This window comes from Fundulus heteroclitus, chromosome 17 (genome assembly GCF_011125445.2).
Source record: "Fundulus heteroclitus isolate FHET01 chromosome 17, MU-UCD_Fhet_4.1, whole genome shotgun sequence".
Lineage (NCBI taxonomy): Eukaryota > Metazoa > Chordata > Actinopteri > Cyprinodontiformes > Fundulidae > Fundulus > Fundulus heteroclitus.
The window spans coordinates 16,619,095-16,641,270 of NC_046377.1; the positions used below are offsets into that span (position 1 = coordinate 16,619,095).

At 38.5% G+C, this 22,176-nt stretch overlaps 1 protein-coding gene across 1 annotated transcript in view; it reads right to left on the reverse strand.

The window, feature by feature from the left end:
• Positions 1-18,464, reverse strand: part of mybpc1 (myosin binding protein C1) — a 45,411-nt gene extending 26,947 nt beyond the window's left edge. Inside the window, 11 exon segments of the mRNA XM_036149157.1 lie at positions 790-846; positions 1,466-1,517; positions 1,622-1,739; positions 1,831-1,979; positions 3,246-3,356; positions 5,081-5,122; positions 5,565-5,606; positions 7,222-7,437; positions 9,020-9,091; positions 11,762-11,788; positions 18,227-18,464. Of these exon segments, the coding sequence (XP_036005050.1) occupies positions 790-846; positions 1,466-1,517; positions 1,622-1,739; positions 1,831-1,979; positions 3,246-3,356; positions 5,081-5,122; positions 5,565-5,606; positions 7,222-7,437; positions 9,020-9,091; positions 11,762-11,788; positions 18,227-18,248 (908 nt within the window). The 5' untranslated portion in view covers positions 18,249-18,464.
• Positions 18,465-22,176: the final 3,712 nt, after the last annotated feature.

Here is a 22,176-nt window from a genome sequence, read left to right on the forward strand (position 1 = left end):
CATTCTGGACCTTTTGGATCCTCGATCTCCGTCTAGGACGAGTTCTTTGAGTCAAATGTTGGTGGTGGGGCAACAAACTCATTTTAACTTTCAACCTGACAATCTGGGGATTTTAGTTTGCTTAAGACACTGAAATGAGAACTGTTTTAATAAGAGTAAATGTTAAAATATTTAATGGAAGTCAGATGCCTGACTAACCTAATTAGGTAATTTAAAACATAAATCGACAGTACCAACTGTGACTTTTCTTTCCCCAGCTACAGGCATTAGGTTGCTCCTGCGAGATGCTGTACCTTGTTCACCATCCAAGTAAGTTGGATTTATTTTCCTTTTTTTAGCTTGTAGATTGAAAATTGTATTAGTATTTTATGCTTATTTAAACAGCTTCCACACATTGCACCTTTAAAAGACACATTCCAGTATAGTTATCTTGTTTGAAGGATGTACATTTGTAAAATGATAATTTATATTAATAATTCCTTATTTTAAACTGCACTAGCAAACACAATTTTACATTTTCTACACATTTGTTGATTCAATAAATAAAACTGCTTAATTGAAGAGATGAAAACAATGGTTATGGCTCATAAGGGTTGATACAATTATATTATAATAATGCAATTCTCAACCTTTGAATATAACATTGTCTTACATTTTAAATAGCCCTGATCTAACTTGCTGCTCAGAAGCATCAAACAATTTTTACATAGGATGTAAAAAGGAAAGAAAAAGAAGCACATCCAAAAAAGTATGACAAGGACAAACTCAGGGTCAGGATGTGATTCTCACCTATGCTTAAGGAGACCACTAAAGTCAAGCTCTCCTGCATCTTCTTGTCCTTCACTGCTGTTGTTAACAAGGAGAAATTATTGAACATTTGATTAGACTTGCAATTGTTACCAGCAGAAGAAAACAATGCCATAAGAGCAACACAAAGCAAAAGCTCTGATGACAATCGATGAATTAGCGCCAAGCTAACTCATGATTTGTGCTTACAATGAAACCTTTTTTTTCCCTGGTTGTATGGACAAAAGGCTCAAAACAAGGTTTTCTGTGTAACCCACATCAGTAACTATCCCAGCCAGTATTGCCACAATGTTTCTGCAACGTTGAAGCAACATTGCTGAATAGCAGCATTGTAGTAAGGCATGGTAACTGGGATGCTTTGCATTGCTTTACATTGTTCAAATGGAGATTTAAAGTGCAAGAGTTTGCCTTTAATTTCACATTCAGTCAAGTAATTGTTTTGTAATTACCTTGAGGAAAGGTTGATGACATTACAAATATCTTGTAAAGCTTTAATTTAGTAGTATTACTTGATGGAGAAATGTTCAGACTCTTATTTTTCCCCGTATTGACGAATTTAGATATTTAGTTAAACTGTGTTTTCTGAAATATCTAATGAAAACAATTTGCTGTTATACTTATGACGGTTCCTGGTGTCTCATTGGTATTTTTTTATTACCTTCTCTTGAATGCTGATCGAATATCAATAGCATGTGAGCCTGTTTCAACTTCTGTAAAACAGCAGAACAATAGATAAACATCCGTGGTTATTTCCACTTGGAATCTATGTGATCAGTGCAAAGCAGCATTAAAGATATTTTGTGTCGTGACTAACCTTTCACTTCTAAATCAAAGGAACAGCTGTCAAACTTGTCCTTGTAGGTCACCTCGCACCGATAATTTCCAGCATAGTTGTCTTTGGCCTTGATGATGTGCATCTCAAATGTGTGGATCTGCCAGCAGGGCGAGGAACCAGAGTTTGTGAAAAGCACCGTAATTGGAGCGATTGGTGAAGGAAGATGTGGGAGTTTGTGGGCACTTTACCTTGGTCTGCCGGTCAAATGTCTCTTTAAGTTGTAGGTGTTTTCCCGTCTTGCTCGCCAGATCCATCCATTTCCCTTTAAACCACTTAACAGTAGGTTTGCGGAGAAGATCTTTGGCTTCCACCTTGGCAACAAATGTGATGTCGCCACCTGTAACGAATTAAAGGAAACTGACTATTTCAAAAGACAATTATATATTATTCTCTTTTACTGTTTTGTATCCCAGCAATCAATCTTCCTTGGGATTCCTTCCTTGTTTACCTAATCTACTGTGTTTAAGTCTGTTTTTGATATGATTTGGGCCGTTTTAAAGTGTCTCGTTGGGGTAATGGGTGAGTAACTGTACGGAAGCTGCAAAGAGGAGCTAGTGTTGCGCCGATGCAATTTTTTGGCCCCGATACGATACCTGATACCTGGCTGTGCAATATTGGCCGATACCGATACCATCTGTTTGAAATTGATATGTGTATATATATATATATATATGAAGAACTGCGTACTACTTAGGGTAGTAGAACTTTTTATTGCCTACCTGGAATGGGTGACAATAGTTGAATAAACCTTTGGCTCTCAAAGGCCAAAATAGTGCAACATTCGTGAAATTATAACATGTATAATAGTAGTGCAACAGTAAAACAGTAAAATTACATTAATAATTGAATAATCTCTTTTAAACCCTGAGTTTTGTCTCTCAAATGCCAAAATAGTGCAACTTTCATGAACATATATGACATGTATAATACTAGTCGGGAGAGAGAAGGCTGCGTTCAAGTGACATACAAACATTAAAATGGTATCGGTGCCTATTTGTTGGTACTCGCCGATGCCGATTCCACCATTTTAGTGCTGGATCGGGGCCTCGTCCAATACTGGTATCGGTATCGGTGCAACACTAGTTTATACTACAACTCTGCTTCCTGGTCTGGAATAAGAGATTCACCCAGATTCTTCAGTGGATGAGTTTCCAGAAAAAATATTTTTGTATGTTAGTTGGCCACTGTCTTTTATTATTTTTTATTTTGGCCCCATCTGTATTTATTTATTTGTTTAACAATAACTTTTTGCCGATTTCCTTCTGGATATGTGCCGGTATCCCCAAAATAACCTGGCAGAAGCAACAAGTTTCTTTGTCCTTCAGTGCCTCTATAGACCTGGTGGTGGAGAAATTTCAGCTTATTTGTTGCTCACTAAACTCTTAGTGATCAACAAACCAGAGTTTAATTTGACCAGAGTTTAATAAATATTGGACAAAGGCCAATATTTAAAACTGCCTAAATCATTGAATTAATTTGCTCTATCCTCCAGATTATGGGGTTGGTACCCTGTATTCCTCATGTAAACCCACAATGTTGCCCCTATTAAACTCTGTATGGACTGTCTAATCATTAGATAGGGTCAGGGTTTTTTGTCACTCACCCACAGTGACAGTTCCACTCTGTGGGCTCTCGATCAAAAGCGTAGACAGTGGTGGGTTGTCGATTGGCTTGTCCACATCCTCTGGGGCCTGACCGTCTCCCAGAGACCATACTGATTGATAAGGGAAAAATAAATCCATAACCGTCGTCTGTCACGTCGTTGGAATAATACAGTAAGAATTCTCGACACCCACCTTTTGTTTTGTGAAAGCTTTATTTGATCATAGTGTTACAAAGATAAAATAAAGAACGACTAAAACACAACAGTCAGACTCTTTTGCTCACTTTCAACATTCACGCTTCATACAGCAGCTGAAATTTTAGCTCTCTGCGACATGGAAAAGCATTAAAACAGATGTAAACAACATGTGTGGAAGAATTAGTTTGTAACAATTTTTTTTTTCATGGAGCGATAAATCTTTTAAGATCACAAGGTCGGAATGTTGACAAATCCCGCTTTTATCCTATTAAAATGTATACTTTGTGTACGCTGTCTTTTCCAGAACTTACAGGGTTTTTGAAACTTGCACGGTTTCTTGAGGTACTTGACTGTATTACAAGGTGACTAGTAATGTGTAATTTCAGGGTACTTTCGAGGACCAGGTTGTATTATGAAGTGACTTGTAACCTAGTACTTTCCACAACTTACAAGTTACTTTCATAGAACTTATAGGGTTATGTTTCTTTCCAAAAACAAGGCTGTATTGTAAAGTTGCTTGTACCCAGGTACATTCGTTATCTTATCGGTTACTTTCTAAAAATGATAAGTGTCCTTTCCTGGAATTTACGGACTACTTTGAGGTCTTAGCTGTACTTGTACCTAAATCACACAGGTACATTTGTGCAGCTCAATTGTGACTTGTAAGTTCAAGAAGGCTGCTCTGTGAGCAGGGCCGGACCTGGGCATTTGGGGGCTCTAACCAGAATGTGGGGGCTCCACTTAACCATAAGTAGAAAGTGAAAAATACTCAAATACTGTGTGCAATTATGTACCTTATGCATAACACTTGACCTACATGACCATGATGTATCGTAGTTGACTGATAACTGAGCATAGTCACCGAAAAGGCTGAATGAATACATGTTTGAATAGGTAAACAAGGGCACAGATTGTGTTACGTAGAGCTTTGAGTAGTTTGCTTGGCTAGAAAGATGCTATACAAGTGCAGACAGTTACCATTTGTTGGTAGTGCTTTGTATTAAAACTTGGCCAATTTATTGCCAATTGCCAACTTGGCAATTGGCAATAAATTTAAAAAATCTAAATTAAAATATAGTTGAATATATCTAAAAAGAATCAATTGATAAAATGTCCTTGGGGTAAAATCATATCCCTTTTAAAATGTCTGTTCCTTTTAATAGAAAGTATCATGAAATTATAGGTATCTTTGTTTATTTAATAGCAAAATCATCTATAATGTCATTAAAATGTACTCTTTTTTTTGTCCCAGACAGTGGAGCAATATTGAGTCAGTTTACACTGAGTTAATCTCGGGGGCCCCCAATTACCACAGGGCCCCTAAGCAGCAACTTAATCCGCTTAACGGCAGGTCCGGCTCTGTCTCTAAGTACCCTATAAATTCCTGGAAAGTGTGCCGCAAGTTGTCAAAAAAGTACTGTGCGATTTGCAGAAATATATTTTGCATTAATTCCAGGAAAGTTTAGACTGTATTATAAATTTCCATAATTTTTTTAACAGCTCTGTTGTGTCCATCTTGCCTTTCAAGGGCATGAAAGGCAGGATGGTGGAGGGACAGCTGTAGAAAAGCCTTTCTGCTTTTTTTCCCCCTTTTTTGCGCAAAGCACACAAATTTCTTTTGTTTACTGTTTTGTTACCTGAGTCTTTTCTCCCCGTGGTTGCCACAGGGGCACTATCATCTAAACAAAAAGAGAAATTCACAATATATTTAAAATAAAAATTTAGAAGCAAGCACGCAGTCATGAAATCTGAGAGCTACGAGCAGTTAGAGACATGCACTCTGGGGGTAAGATTGGTAAAGGAAGAAATTAAATATTTATACAGGGATACCTGATTTTTGTATTTATTTATTTTATTTATTTCTTATTAAAATTTGCACTATTTAGGTTTGAATGCATGACTTGCCATTTATAAAATTTAGAAGGACCTTTTAGTTTGTATTAATGTGTTAGCAAGGGGATATTTATCCAGTTTTGAAAACGCTAACTTTTCAAACACACAAAATATCCAAAATCAAACATGTCTCAGCCATGTTTTCTACATTTAGTCGTGTTGCATTAGCGTAGGCTAGTTTGATAAGAGGGACTAGGACGATGCTGGGTTTTAATCAAAGGATCTTACTGGGCAGGTCAATTGAGAGTTTCTTCACTGTATTGCCATTCTCTGTGGGGAAAAAAGCACAGTTACCATTGAAATCAATCAAGGTACTCTAATCAAAAAGCTCCCTTCTTTATCTTTTGAGTGTTTAGGGTTTTTTTTTTAACAGAGTCAGAACAATCAACCTTGTTTTTCACAAACTCCTGAGCCGCTCAGACCAAACCCCCTCTGGTCCGAGGCAGCTCAAGGTTTGTCCGATCTGCTTCATCAAGGTGTTGTTACTGCAGTAAGTTTTTATTGTCGAAGTTGTGGCATATTTAAGAAACATTAATTTTGTCTTTGTATGAATATTATGAATATTATTTTATTTATTTTATTTTATTTTTAATAATTAGTTTTTTCCCTTTATTTGTTCGTTCGTATATAAACTTTTCATCTGCTCTACCTGTTTACTATCTGAGTGTAGTTTGTCTCGACTGAGCCTGCCATTTTGTTTTTGATGTTTAAAAATTTCACCTTCATTTTTCATCCAATCCAAAGTCAAAGGGAAATTTCTCCCAACATTTAGTAACAGCAGAGAGGTGGACTGGCTCACCACTCCAGCACGGCAGCCTGAAGGAGAAGGCTAACGCTAACATTAGCATGCTATAATGTTAATGTTCACAGTTAATTATTGTGAATTTTGGATGTTAAAGATGATGTGACTAGATAATTTGCTCAGATGTCTAGCTGTTTAATGGCTTGTTTGAACTATAGCTGTTATTAAAACCTAGTTGTCAATCAGAGCAGTAGACCCGTTTAAAGTATGTTGTAAACCCAACCAGAACATGTCCAAACTACAGCGAACAATTAGGTCTGCAGAGAGGATCCTCAGGGCTGATCTTCCCTCCATCCAGGACTTGGACAGGTCTAGGGTCAGGAATAGAGCAGCTAACATACAATATCTGCAGACCCAACACACCCTGGACACAAATTGTTTAGACTTTTACCTTTGGGTCAGCGCTACAGAGCACTATTTTTATATAAAGAAAGTAAAAAAACAGCGACCTTAGACAGTTTCTTCCCCCCAGGCTGTCTCTCTGATGTACCCAGACTGATAGCAGGCCTATTTGCACCAATTCAACCTTGTCTTACTCTTTTAGAAAAACGTTGCAAAAATAACTACACAATTAGAAATAAAAAAATTATTTACCTTTTATATATTCATGCTATAGAAGAGTTGAACTGAAGTGAAACTCCTTGTTTGTGTGCAGAAACCTGGTGATTAAAGTTTTTATTTATTTATTCTGATTAGCTGGAAACAAGCCAAAGTTCAAAGAAAAGCTTTGAAAGGCCTTCGTTAACCCTTTTGCACTGTACCGCGTTCCCGTTTTTATTCTGCATGCCATTAACAACACCCAGCTTGGACTGGTAAGATGCATGGCTCCTGTCACACAGCAAGAGTCCATGGCATTCTTACCGGGGCAAAGCTCCAACCCAAGAGCAAGTAAAGTTTCCTAGAAAGCGTTTTTTTTTTTACAAAGTCCGACTGCTTGGAGATTGTTGTTTGCTTTTGCAAATTTCATGACCACTTTTAGTAGCTTTTTGTCTGTAGACTAGAGAGGGGGGTGGGGGGGACACGTGCACTTTTACTGAGATAGAGACATGGGAACGAATCACATTATTAAAGCAGCATACTTACCAGGCGGTGGGGGAGAGCAAGGGCTCTCTTCCTTTACAGGAGGGTTAGAGGACTCTGCTTGCTCATTCACCCCAACCACACTAGGCTCTGGTTGGTTTGAGCCGTTCTTGACGGGGTTCTGCTCCTGAGCCACCACAGCCTGTACTGGCTCAGGCCCCGTGGGCTCTGGTTTCTTCCCCTCAGTCTCTACCGGCTCTTTCCCCTCTGCTACCGACTCTGTACAGCAGACAAAGCGCCAGGCTGGAGCAGCAAGCACAGAGCACAAACACCGGCTGCCTGACAAGACGGCGCTTGTTCAGGCGAGGCTGGTATAAACAGCTGAAGACCAGACAGACTCAATCTTCAACAGATTGCTGGAGTCTGAAATTTGCTTTATGTCCTTTAAATAAGTTTTAGCATGCTAACATTGGCCTGTAAGATCGCTGTTTGGCTTATTTGGGGTAGTCAGTCTGTCTGGTCTTTGCATATCTATACTTTAGAGTGATCAAGCAGGCGAGTGTTTTCTGATTTCTTGCAGTATTTTGGCTCAATCTCATTAATATGGCTCCTGTTTGATCACTCTATGACAGGGGTGTCAAACTCATTTTGGTTTAGGGGCCGCATACAGCTTAAGCTGATCTCAAGAGGGCCACACGAGTAAACTCATTGCAAGATTAAATAGAACTAATAAAAGTGGACTTGTTGTTGATTTTTATATTAAATGAATTTCACATTTACACAATATATTATGAATAACCTCAGTGTTTTTAAGAAAAGTATGTGCAATTTTAACAATACTTTTACTCAGTTAAACATTTACTTAAGTGCATTATGCATAAGAACTGATCACAGTGATTGTACAATGTTGAAAAACATTTATTCACATTTCTTGGAACTTAAAAACACTGTCCTGCATGACAAAATACATCAAACAGATAAAAATTAAGAAATTATTTAAAATCAATTTTCCACATCTGAAGCTCAGTGCTACCATCTGCTGATTAAAACACAGCGCCCCTCGTGGACAATATAGGAACTGCAGATTTTCAATTAAACGAAAGTACATGTTTTTTTTTTTTCAATAATTGTTTTATCATTTTCTTTCTTTTATCTCCTCTTTCTTTCACCTTTTCATTTGTTGTTCTTCTTCTTTCTTTCCTCTCCTACTTTCCCATTGTAGTGTCCATATCATTTGAGATATTCCCCGCATGAATCATAATAAAACTATTCACATTCATAAATCAAGCGGAGCACTATGGCAAAAGCAGTAATGCTCCACTTGTGAAAGTCAAATCTGATGAGCTCTTTTTTGGCATTAAGACATCAATTTTTATTACCACATTGACAGACGGGACACTGGATAAAAAAAAAAAAAAAGATTTTTTTTTCTCAAGAGAAAAAAAAAAGATTATTTTTTTTTTTTTTGACTAATGATAATGCATTTAGCCACTGGGTCGGACTTAATTGTTCGGCGGGCCGGAACCAGCCCGCGGGCCGTATGTTTGACACCCCTGCTCTATGACATACAGTATGACCCATAAAGACACAGCCACAGCTTGAGTTAGTAACAGCACCACATTCCAGTTAGAGGAGCACATGCCCCTAGATTTGATAGAGCTGAACTACCTATTCAAGGTGTTTTTGTGTGAAAATACAGTGCAAGAAAAGTGCAGTTTCAGGCCTCTTAAAGTGATTTTAGAACGTAAAAAGGTGATAAAACACAACAGAAATACATGTGGTGTAAGTGGGATGTGCAAGGGGTGCAACACAGTGTGTGTGGGGGGGGGGAGTGACATAAACAGGTGGAAGCATTACCCACCTGGTGGGGGAGAGACCTCCAGGGAAATCTCAGGTAGGGTTGGGGCACCGTTACTTTCTGTGGCAACATTTTCTGAGCGTGTGACAGATATAGTGGTGGATGGAGCAACTGCTTTAAATGAGTTACGAAAGCTTCAACATCTGCAAGGCCTTTCATTCTCCCACTCATACACACCAAACCGGACAGGTAGATGAAAAACACATCTTTATCTAAAAAAAAAAAAAAAAAACCTACCTGAACGAAGCCACAAACCCTATTATTCTTATTCTTTAGCATTCTCACAGTTTATTTACATACAAAATATACACAGAATTATCCTTCTGCACCTCAATGGACAGTTTCTACATGCATTTTGTTGATAGAAGGCAGTTTTTGAAGCTGCCTTTATGTTTATGTTTTTTTTAAAGTTGGTAATTAATTGCAGTGCATAAGTGTTGTGTCAACTTTTACTTGTTACAACAACAAACCTAAATGTATTTTACTTGGAGTAGTGCATAGCTGGCAAGTGGAAGTCAAAAATGTGATACATTTATTTCCATTAATTTCACAAATAATAATAATAATAAAAAAAAAAATTAATCAGAGAAGAACCCAAGAGATCCATGATAACTACAGGGGTTGCAGCGAGCCACAAACAGTCTTGACAGGATTACAATTACACATGCAGTCCACAAATCTGTTAATTCTGTAATTCTTTTATTGAAGGGGACGGTGCAAGACGTACTGTTTAAAGTTAGGCCCTAACCATGTCAAAGATATCGCAAACATGAGGACAAAGTAGGACTGGGTGATAAGTCAATTTTATCCATTAATTAAAATTTGCAACTCCTGAAGATCTAATTTTGAAAAGTCGAGATTTTCTTTCTTTTTTTTTGCCAATGCATTCTCCTGGAAACTTTGCACTATATCAGTCCTGAAAGGGGAAATTGTTTTGGTAATAGCAATTATATTGTCATAAATTATATTTATGAGTGAAGTTATACAAATGAAGTGAAGCATGTTGTTGGATGTGTAATACAACCAGCAGAAAAACATTTTGTGTTATATTTTTATTATATGCAATGGCGGGGCCTGCCATCTTGTTTTTATAAGCTGGTTTTAAAGCTCCTAATAAGTTGCACTTTGAACTCCCAGATGACATTATTGAAATAGAAGTACTGTAAGTTGTTAAAAATAATTTTAGCAATTTGTTTTTATGTAACAAAAGGGAAGAAAATCGATTAATCGGATTAAAAGCAATCAGATTTTATTTTTAAGCTATATGGCCCAGCCCTAGGACGATGCTGCTCTAGTGATATAACTTTTCAGCCTATATGCAAAGTGGTAAATACGGCACATCACACTGAAACATGATGGTGGGAGCATCCTTTTGTATGAATCCTTTCTTAAACATGTACAGGGATGCAAATTACTTGAGACTGGGCTGGAGGAAGTGGCCTAGTCAAAGTCTAGACCTAAATCTACCTGAGAATCTGTGGAAAGTTTTGAAAATTGACATTCTTGGAGACTCCTCATCCAATTTAAGTCTCTAAATGTACAAAGCTGGTAGAGATCTACCAAAGCAGATGTAGTAACAGTTTGTCTCAGGGAGCCGAGCATGAATGCACATCACATATTTTCTTTACCCTTTTAAAAGCCACATACCTCACTACTGTACTTCCACTGCCCAATTATCCACTGTGTTGAATTGGTCGTGCAGTCTAAATAAAATACATGAAAGCTGGAGGTTGTATCATGTCAAAAAGTGAAAGATCTTACGATGTTTTAAATCGTTCGAAGGGCTCAGTAGATATACACTGCAAAAAGGGGACTAAAAGTAAGTAACATTTTCTAGAAATTAGTCTATTTGTCATTGATTTGAGCAGGTAGATAAGACTATTTGCCAATGGGATTAGTAGTTCTACCCCTAAAATAAGATAATTACATATTCTTCACTTGAAAAATGATGATGGAGATAAATTGTTCCTACTTTAAGGGCATAAATCTTATTCCATTTGCAAATAATCTTATTTAGAGGCTCAAATCATGAAAAAATGCACTAGTTTCAAAAAAAAAATTACTTAATTTTGGTTCCCTTTTTGCAGTGTATCTGTAAACATGTCATCCTTTTATCATAGCACTAAGTATTATGAGTTAGTGGACAGAATTATTTATCTGAACTGTCCCCTGGATTATTTTTAGTTGGACTGTAAAAAGATGAGCTCTCTCTCTCTCTCGCCCCCCGTAAACCATGCTGGAGCCCCAAGATGCTAAAGCTCCAAGGTCAACCCCGCAGCGCCTGCTAAAAGCCTGTTAGATGCCAGCGGCGCGCTCACATGGGATGGCAGGGCCGTCAGCTGAATCAACAAAGGGGGGATCAGCTGGTAGGGGAGAGGAATGCATGAGATGGTGACAGCCTGGTCACAGATAAGTCCAGAGAGCAGCAGCACATCCATACTGCTGTCTATTGGCTCCACATTTACACTCCCATGTGTCCGTGTTGGCACTTTTACACCGCTTTTTATCCTCAAGATGTATGTCTTTCTGTCCGGCGTCCGCGCAGATCTTTGCCCACATGCTTGAAATGTACATGTCACGCATGTGGGCGGAGGGAGATTCTATAAAACGTCACAGTTTTGATTCTGGTGTTCTTCTTCAGGCAGTTGTTTGTTTTAAACCAAATTGTGGAAGATTGCTCATCTTTGCTAGCTCTAATCTGCTTGCTAGACCGTGAGGTGACCGGGAGAAAAGATTTGCACTCACCTTCTGGCTGACCATTTGGCATCTCGTCTGCAGAAAGACAAACAAAACGATGTCAGACAAGACAGTAAGACGGTCTTGTGTCATGTCTTTAATGCAAAAGGAATTATCACCTTTTTGTTTTTATCTGTTTGAACGCATTGACCCCTCACTTGGATACCTGTTCACCGTTTAGCTTTATTATCTTTGTGCTGGATAAATGGCGCCTCATGGTTGGACACCATGTTAGGTTTTATAGGGTTAAAAATGTTTATGATTTGTTAAAAGCATCTTAATTGAGCACTTGGATGTCATATGATGATATGGTACTGATACAATGCACAAAAAATTGTGAACCCTCTTACACTGCAAAAACGGACTTAAAAATAAGTAAAATGTTCTTAAAATTTGTGTTTTTGTCTTTGATTTGAGCAGGTAAATTGTATTATCTGCCAATGGAATGAGTATTTTGACCCATAAAATAAGACAATTAGACATTCTGCAGTTGAAATAAGACGATGGGGATTAGTTGTTCCTATTTTAAGTGCAAAGATCTTATTCCATTGGCAGATCATCTTATTTACCTGCTCAAATCAAGGACAGATACACTAATTTTAAGAAAATTTTACTTATTTTTAGTTCCGTTTTTGCAGTGTAAGCTTACTGTTTAATCACTGTCTTGAACTGATTTATATAATTTGCAAAGTTTATGATGGGTGTCTTCAGGCTCTTTACACCCATATCTGCGTTTGCTGAAGCTCAGCATAGTATAAACGTATCTTACCATATAGATTACAAAGATAAAATGAAGATGCTACGAGAAATGCTTCCCATAATGCAGCTGTGGAGGAAAATGTTTAGTTTTCTTAACATTTTCAGTGAAGCACAAACTGTCTGTTTGCCAGAAGCTATGCTTTTCTGAAGGAAAGTTAAAAATACAATCAAAGTAGTTAGGAGATCAAGTTACAATATTATTAATTTTGCTTTTTACTGGGATCTCAAATAAAAAAAACAGATAAAGAAAATGTCGTAGTTCCAAAATTGGCATTAACATAGATTTTAGACTAGCTCTTGGCCGTTTATTTTTTTAAATAACCATAAAAAAATGCTTTTTCACAAGCCTTTGCAGGTGACTTCCAGCTGTACTAATACAACTGTTTGTGGTTAGTGTAGGGAGGGCATTGTAAGCAGATTCTGGAGACAACATTATCCAACTCAATCTGGGTCTGACCCAGCACTATCAGTTTGTCCCTAGCTGGATATGCCTGGAAACCCTCTAAATGGAGGTGCCCAGAAGACATCCTGATTAAATACCCAAACCATCTCGTATTCTGAGCTCCTCAGAAATGATAGAGATCCTCACCCTAGAGATCCCATGATAGAGCTCCTTGTATCTGAAATTTTATTCTTTCGTTCATAAGTCACCGACAGACCGGTGAATTGAGAGCTTTGCTTTTTGGCTCAGCTCCTCAACATAAAAGACGAACAACACCCATATTACTGCAGATGAGGTCTGTCCATCTCCTGCGCTGCCCTATCATCACTCATAAACAAGACACTTAGATACTTAAACTCAGCTGCTTGATTCAAAGGTAGCCATTAATCACCGGTGTTAACATGACACGAACACCACACTGAATCTGCTGAGCATCTACTCATTGCAATCATATGGGCCTGAAATGGTCGCCACCTGGAAACAATGGGCATAAAAACCACCCCAAGACTTTTAAAACAGTAACTCATGAAAGTTAAAGTGCCGTGAAAATGTGGTTTTGCCCTCTGCAAATAGTCGTATAATTCTAATCTTTTCTTCTCTTATTCGTATACAACTTACATTTGTTGTTTATTCCATATCCCATAATCTTACATTTACTTGTGTCAACTGTATGTTTGTCTATGCGTAGCTCCTTATCACCAAAGCAAATTCCTCGTATGTGTAAAATAAAACATGGCACTAAAGCTCATAATCTAGCTTAGATAATCAAACAATTGGTAATAGGGGAAAGAGATACAAATATAAAATGCAGAGCTCTAGATGTTTTCATGGTTGTTTTGTGACCCACTGGTTGAGTGAATGAACTCACTGCACAAAGGGAACTAAAAGTAAGTGAAATTTTCTTGAAATGAGTGTATTTGACCTTAATTTGAGCAGGTGAATAAGATTATCTGCTAATGGAGTTAGTATTTTGACCCCTGAAATAAGATAACTGTATACACTGCACTTGAAATAAGATGATGGAGATGAGTTGTTCCTATTATAAGTGCAAAAATATTATTCAATGGGCTATTCGAATCAAGGACAAATACACTCATTTCAAAAAACTTTTACTTCCTTTTAGTTCCCTTTTTGCTGGGCTCTTGGAGTAATTTTGATAGGTTAGCCACTCCGGGAAAGGTTCTCCGCTGTTGTATGTTTTTCTAATGGCTCTCACTGTGGTTCCCTCGACTCTCAACACCTAACAACTGGCTTTGTGACCTTTCTAGATGTCAAGACTTTGTGTATTTTGTGTTCTTGATTCGATGTGCTGCAGCTTAAGATCCTTTGGCCCACTTCATGTTGACAGACATGTTTAAAAAAAAAGAAAAAAAAGAAGAGATTTCTTGATTCTGTAGGTACAACAGTAATAATTAGACATGGATGTGAAAAGTAAAATTAAGAGGAAAAGCTAGCAGTTATTTTTTTTTTACTTCAACCACCTCAATGGATGTAAGTAAATATTCTGAGGAAAGCAATACGGTCAAAGAATGTTACATTTATGTTTGCATGAATCAGTATGAAACGTTTTTAGATTACATTTATTTCATGATGGAGAAAATCCAAGTTAAAGTTGGCTCCGCATGTATTAACTGTTAGCTGGCATCTCCAGAAAGAGCTTCTTAACTACTTAATTTCTTACTACCAATTACATTAACCACCATGGTATTCCAATTGCAACAACTTCACTGATTCTCACTTCAAAGAAATCCCCACTCTATATAAGTTCAACCGTACTATGACCATTTCGGTTTTAAGTTATTTTTATTATCAAGCAGAAAGTACAGTGAGTTCCCCTAAAAAAATATTAGATTCATCTGATTTACTGTCCTAATTACAAAAATAAACATATAAGTTTAGTCCCAATTCACTACCTACATTCACAAAAGTAATCTGAGACAGCCCCGTGAATGGAAACAAACTAAAAGCAATACTGAGCTCAGTATGAAGGCATTGGAAACAGGAGAGGGACAGATAAACGGGATCTGAGCAGGAATGAAAACACTTTCTTGATGGAAAGATCTGGTCCTATGGGAGAAGTTGAAGTTTAAACTTTAACCAATGAATTACAGCACAATATTTCTTTAAAAAAGAGAGATTATAAAGATTGTATTGCAGCCCCAATAATCTCAAACTGTAATATCTCAGATTTAGCGCATGTAGTGTTTAATTTTTTCATGTAGCACAAACTGTGAGGTTTTAGATAAACCTTTCTCTCCTTTCGATGGCGTCTCGTTTTTGTGTAAAACGGCAAACCCTAAGTCTGATTGTTAACCGTCTTCATGAAGCGTCTCTTTGTACCGAGTCCCGTTAGCCTTCCTTGTCAATCTCAAAATTGCCCACTCTCCTGTCTCACTGTCTCACTTCGTAACAATGCGCTGCTGGCCAGCAGACCACAATCCTGCAGGGTCACATCATCTACCCAAGACTGAGCCTCGGCCTCGCTTGGTCTCATCACCGCTGAGATAATGAGTGTGGAGAAAGGTTTTGTTTTACCCCGGGGGGGTGGGGGGGGTGGGCTCCCAGTGCAGCTGACATGCCTGCAGGTATGTGCAGCTGTTGTCAATGCTAGCCTGCAGACAGAAGGGCTCATACAGGCTCACATGAGAGCCAAATTACCATCAGCCTCATATTTTCCTAAAATACACCTTTATGATGTTGGCAAAGACGGTCCGTTTGTTTCTAGCTTTGTTTGTTTGTTTTTTTCTGTCCCTCTGCCTCCTTTCGCCTTTGCCAACTTCTGAAGGTACACGAGAACTGCCTTGGGGTGATAATTAACTGCTGACAGCCCGTCCTCCTTTTACCACAGGTTTGATTAATGATGTGTTTTCACATAACACAAAGCGCCACGGTCAGGAGGCGGCGTCCGGAGAGAGTGATGGACTGGATACAATAAACATCATGAGGTGAAGACATTGGTCTGACCACCATTGACACGCCGGACGTGTAAACAGTCAGGACAGCCCCAGAGGGCCTTGTGGGCACGGCGGCGGAGGTTTAATGGGCAAATGCCTGACCTCTAGGCGATCCATCTTTAGGACGTGGCAGGGAGATGGCAGTTTTTGGCGTGCAGCAAGAAAGGAAGAAGGGGGGTGGGGGGGACGGGTTGGGCAGCGATAGTTGGAGATGGCACCGAACAGGGCGCAGGGATTAAAAGTGTGCTCATTCTGAACTATTCCAGGGACAAGAATCCGTTTCCCAAGAGACGCACAGACGGCCATTTCTAGCGTTGACTTGGGTGGACTAAACAACAGCACCGGCCCCCTTCCTCCTCAGCTGTTCAGACTCATTTAAAGATCAATAGTTTTCCGCTCATTTATCTGCTGGTTTAGTAGCTATTTTTGGGAAGTAGTTGCAGCGGACTGGAATGTTTTGGCTTTATTTTACCTCTCTGGGTGTCTGTGATGTTTATATCAGTAGCTGGAGGCCAAGAGGGTACAATAGGTGTGTCTGCCTCCACAAACGACACTTTCTAGACCATAACTGACCAAAGAATTGAGAGAAAATCCTCCAGGAAAAACGACATCTAAAGGATTCAGTTGTTTTTTTATATAAAGAACCTGTAAGGAGTTTAAAAAGAGAAAAGGGTAGATCAGCTGGGCTAAAATACACGACTTTCATGGTCTCTGTTGTCAGCTAGATTTAGAAAAGGACCTGTTAGCTAAAAAAAAAGTCACGTTTCTGAGATAAATAACAAAAGATCGCACAACCTTAAGCAGACTTCAGAGTTTGAAGGAAAGCTTCAGCTTTCAGTTTAAAGGATTCTTAGCTTAAATCTACAGTTTTCCATTTGGCTTAAAAAAGACATTACTACATAGTTTCTCAAAAGTTGTTCCAGATTAATTTGGATGGGTTCAAAAGTCTAGTTTTTGACATTTCTTTCCTGGCTAAATAAAGACAGGAATGATTTAAAAGCCATAATAGTCATAAAACCGGTTACCAGTGATGCCCAGAGTTTGGGGGAAATTTCTATCTTACATGTGGCACAGCTTTTAAGCCCCCATTGACTAAGGCAATGGGAGTCTTGTAAATGTGGCTCCTTGGTTTGTCTAAAGAAAAAATCCTAAAAAAATTTTTAGGAAAAGAAAATCTTGGAAAAAAATCCTAATTCATCCTTTTAGCCTTATGTGAGACAGAGTCTCTGTGATGGTTATGGAAAGTGGTTCGAACTGTGCCTAGTTGCTCAAAGGCTGCACCAGATAGGGCATTCTCAAAATAACAACCTTTACTGATGTCTAACTGTGGATCAAGGGTTTGATCAAATTCAACATCTGTATTTAGGCTAAACTTGGACAGGAACTATGGACATAAAGTCCAGTTTTCAACCTAAACCTTAATTTTTTAAATGAAGAAAAGTCCTGGCCGATCTTAAATAGCCATGGAAAACTTTGTTCATGGATGTCCAGTGTTTAGTCTGTTGGACAGTTGAATAGTAACACTATTAAAAGCTTGCATCCTCTTACCCAAAGAGGGTATTCAATTTTCTTCTGTAAGGGCACGTCTGAGTGGACATCAGACCCGGGGAGGGCATTGCTAATGAGGAGCCAGGGCGTAATACCATGATATGGTGACAGACACAAACAGTGTGTTGATGGACATGACTGTGCAGATGAGAGACGTTATGTTTTGAAATAAAGGTTCAGCAATAGGGCGGCGTAGTGACGCTGTGGTTGGTTGAGTTAAGATGTGGAGTGGGAAGGTCTCGTAGGAAAAAATAGGCCGTTTCTGCTTGGCTACACAAGTCATCAGGAAGGCATTTGGACGATTTATCCTTGTATGGCGACTCATTGAAGTTGCATCATCCTTCCTGAGAGGTTCACTTGTGTCCGGCTGAGACCATTCATCCACATTCCTGCAACCGCTCTCCATCATCGTGCTGTTCTCCAGTCAGATCAGTCCGGCGCGCAACCAACACTGTCCATCCACAAACCTCAGGTTATTTCTTGCACCAAAGATGGCAGAGGCACACATGCATCAGTAATACAATACCACTGTCAAAGTCACTTTGAGGATTCCTATGCGCAAGCTGGCAGGCAAGCTGCAAAGTGATGGATTCCCCTGCAGTGAGAAGCAACTCTCTGTTCTCCCAGTCAACGATGTATTAATAGAAATACATTCTCAATTTGCATCTCAAAGAAATTACTATTTTACCCAGAAGTGGGTTTAAACCAACAGAGCAGCAGGTGTAACTTTGATGCTTTAGAATGAAGGGAATTTATAATCAGGACTCCTACCTTTCTTTGTTGGCTCGGGCATCTTGAGCCGACTTGCAAGAAAACTTTCAAGGAATCAGAAGATTTCTGCTGGTGGATGCAGTCAGTGGGTATGACTTTAGGCCGTTGGGTTCCCCTTAGTCCAGGAGGAACAGCAAAGTTATGATGATGAGACTTTAAAAGAAGCTATGATCCCCTTAAACCACAACTGATGAGGACACAAGTCTTAGTAGGGGGGAGACTGGAGGACCAGTGACAGATCCAGGGGGGGGACTGGCTTTTAGGGCTTATATTGAGAGGTGGAATGCTCCTCCTCTCTGGTGGAGCTCTGTGCTACACCTATAGCAGGGTTATTGTATAAAACAGACAAAAATATTATATTTTTGTGTTTTTAGCTCACAATTGTCATACCATCTTTCAATCCCCTAACTGTAATGATACCATCATCCCAAAATGATAATAATAAATTATAAAACATCTAAAGATGAAATTATAGCCCCTCAACAAAACCTTGATTTCATGGTTTTCCAGAAGGTTGTAACAACATCCTTGAATTGGTGAATATTCCCATTTTTATGAAGATTTACTGAAATGAAATGCTCTTTTTTTTTTGAGTTTCTAATTTCAGCCCCAAATGCTGTGTGCAAGGAATTGTTTGACACTGCAGATTTGGAGATGCACAATTATTATTATTATTATTATTATTATTATTATTATTATTATTATTAAAATAACTTCGATTTCTGGGATAAATGTTTGCAAATCTTCATAATTTTACAAAATATGATTGTTTTTTTATTGCAGCTGTATTTACTGTAGCCCTATTGAGCTTTGCCTTGCTGACTCTGAGGCTATTCCCTCTGAGGTTAATAACAAATCAGGAGGGTGGGATATAAAAGGAAAAGGTGTCATCATTGTCACGGGTCTGAGGCTGATGTAATGTTCTCCTGGGTTATTCTCAGATGATATGCAGCATATTCAGAGGATCTGTTGATTTCTTTTGAAAGAAAAGTGAAATATGACGAGCAGGGGGCCTGATGCAGATTCCAGATATCGATTTAATCCAGAAGGAATGCTTCCCAAGAACAGCAGGCTTACCAACCCAGAGAACAAATACAAGGGAGATGCCTGGAGGGAGGCAAAATGGTCTATACTTAGAAAGCCATCATAAACCTTGACATTTGACACGTGCACGTGGAGAACTTTATTGTGAATTATGTAACTGAAGTGGATGCTTTAGGCCTGGTTAAACCTTTTGCCTCATCAAACTTAAATTATATATCAGGTCTATGCTTTGATGGAGTTATAAAGAGATTAAAAGGCAAGGCTGAAAGCTGCAGGAGACACGAGTAATAGTGAGCCCGGCGTCTTTGTACAGAAACAAGATCCCATCCCTGCATCTTTTTCTCGCTTGCGGCATAAAACCAAGTGTGGAGTTAACCATTGTTTCCGAGTCAAACAGGAAGGCCTCTGGAAAAAGTCACAAGATAAGCAAACCAGAAGAATCCCAACTCTAAAAGGGTTACTTTTAAGTATGTTTTTAATTAAAAAGACCCACCACAATGATCTGAATGCAAATTCTTTGAAAATATTCAACGTTTATTTTACAATTAAAATCTTAAAACTGTGCCTTGTATTTTTATTCAGCTCCGCCCGGGTCGGTTCTTTGCAGAACCGTGTTTTGCTGTGATTACGGCTACAAGTCCTTGGCGGCATTGGGGTAGCTTTGAGCATAAACAGATTGAGTTTTGTCCATTGAGACCGTCTAAGAACAGATTCTCAATTTGATTTAGGTCCGGCTACTCTACAGCACGTCTGACTCGATGTTTTGGGTTGTTGTCCTGCTAGAAATTGAACCTCCACCCCATTCTCAATACGTTTGTAGCCTCTTACAGTTTCTCTTGCAGGATTGCCCTGATTTGATCTCATCCATCTTCCCATCAACTCTATCCAGCTTTCCCGGTCCCTGCTGTAAAAAAGCATCTCCACAGCATAATGCTACCACCACCGTGTTTAATAAACACACTTTAGTTTTAATCTCATTAGCCTAGAGAACCTTTTTATATGGCCTTGGTTGCCCTGGATTTTTTTTTTTTTGGGATTTAGGAGGGCTGAATGCAAAGGCATGCCACATGTTTCCGATTTTAATTTTGAAACTTTTAAAAACACTGTATCCTTTTACTTCCACTCTCATTTATGCTTTACTTTGTGTTTGTGTGTCGCATAAAATCCCATTTAAAAACATCAAATTTTGTGCTTGTAACGTGAGAAAATGTGTTTAAATTTCAATACTTCTGCAATGTAATTCTCAGACTCCCACTGCTGAGTCATCCTGTTCAAAGCAAGTGTTGGCCCTTCAGGAAATGTTAGATATAGGGAAGCGGGCTTGATGTGGGTCTGCCACGAGATGCACACATCCTTTAGGAAATTCCTGCAACATGAAAAGAAACCAAAACATGAAGGAGCAGTGTTGAGAAGGACTACACTGACACCCTCTGGTTTCTAAAGTACTTGTCAGTGTCCTGCATTTACCTTCTAACGGAGAACAGCTTTCAGTGCATTCAGGAGACCAACTACTTAAAGGTTCACAAAATATTGTTTCTTGAAAAAAATAAAAAATAGTTTCTGTCTTATCAAGCAATGCTTAGTCTTCATCCTCAAATTATCTTTAGACTCTATTTCATCTGCAAAGTTTAGCAGGTTTTCTTCCAATTCGTTTTATTTTCAGCTTCACTTAGTTACTTAATTACTTCTACAAAGTCTGAAATTACATCAACAGTGACAGATTTTTAATACCACAAACTGATTGTCATAAGGCACAAGAATAGAGGCTTGAAATGCAAGACCCAACACAGTGGTGTAAATTCAGCAATCGTTTAATACAGTCCAAGGTCAGTACACAGAAATCCAATCCAAGCTGAGGTATCCAAACCAGAGCCACAATGCAAAAAAGGAACTAACAGCAAGTATAATTTTCTTGAAATTAGTATATTTTCCTTGACTTGAGCAGCTAAATAACCCTATTTGCCAATGGAATGAGTATTTTTATCCCTAAAATAAGATAGTTAGCTATACTGCACTTGAAATAAGACGATGGAGATGAATTGTTCTTAAATAGTTCAAATAGTCTTATTTACCTACTCAAATCAAGGAAAAATACAAACATTTCAAGAAAATTTTACTTACTTTGAGTTCCCTTTTTGCACTGCAGAGGCATGTTCAAAATTGAAGCTGGGTCAACATCAGTAGAAAACTGAGTTAGAATTAAGGCTGGAACGACACAAGGGATGAAGACGAACTGGCAAGGGGAAGTTGCACAAAGTGACTTATAGGTAAACGAGCACACAAAGGAAGACGGTGAGACAGGTCGCTAACAGTGTGTGTGATAGAGGCTGGTGGGTGGGGATTTCAGGAAGTGAATTTGTCTCAAATTAGACAGAAAATGTGTTTACAAAATACGTAAACCAGGAAGTTCAAAAAGAAAATAAAACTAGCCTGCAAAACATCTAACCAGCAGAGCTGGACATGACACTCAATGTTCAATTAAATAGGATATATGTTTGATTAAAAAGCTTTAGGTGAAAAGCCTTAACATCTAGTTTGATTATAAGGGAAAAAACACACAAATAAAGATTTAGGCCAGATGTGGTAAATGCAATACAAAAATGTATATAAAAAAATGCATTTAAATAAAGTACACTTGCTCACATAAAAGACTCACTCAGAAGGAGCACAGAAGCACTGATCCAGGAGTACTTTCTATATGAAAGAAGTACCAATGTAATGGCAGTAGCAGTTCCTTTAGTAGGGTTCACTAAAGTCAGTTTCCAGGTATATAGGATGAAAATGACCATATATAGTTGGCTGCAGTAAAAGCTCAGGCAGTAGCCGATGCCCCCGTCCAGAATGGTGTCACAGCTGAAATGAATGCCAGGGCACATGTACCTAATATGTAGAGAAACAAAAACAGA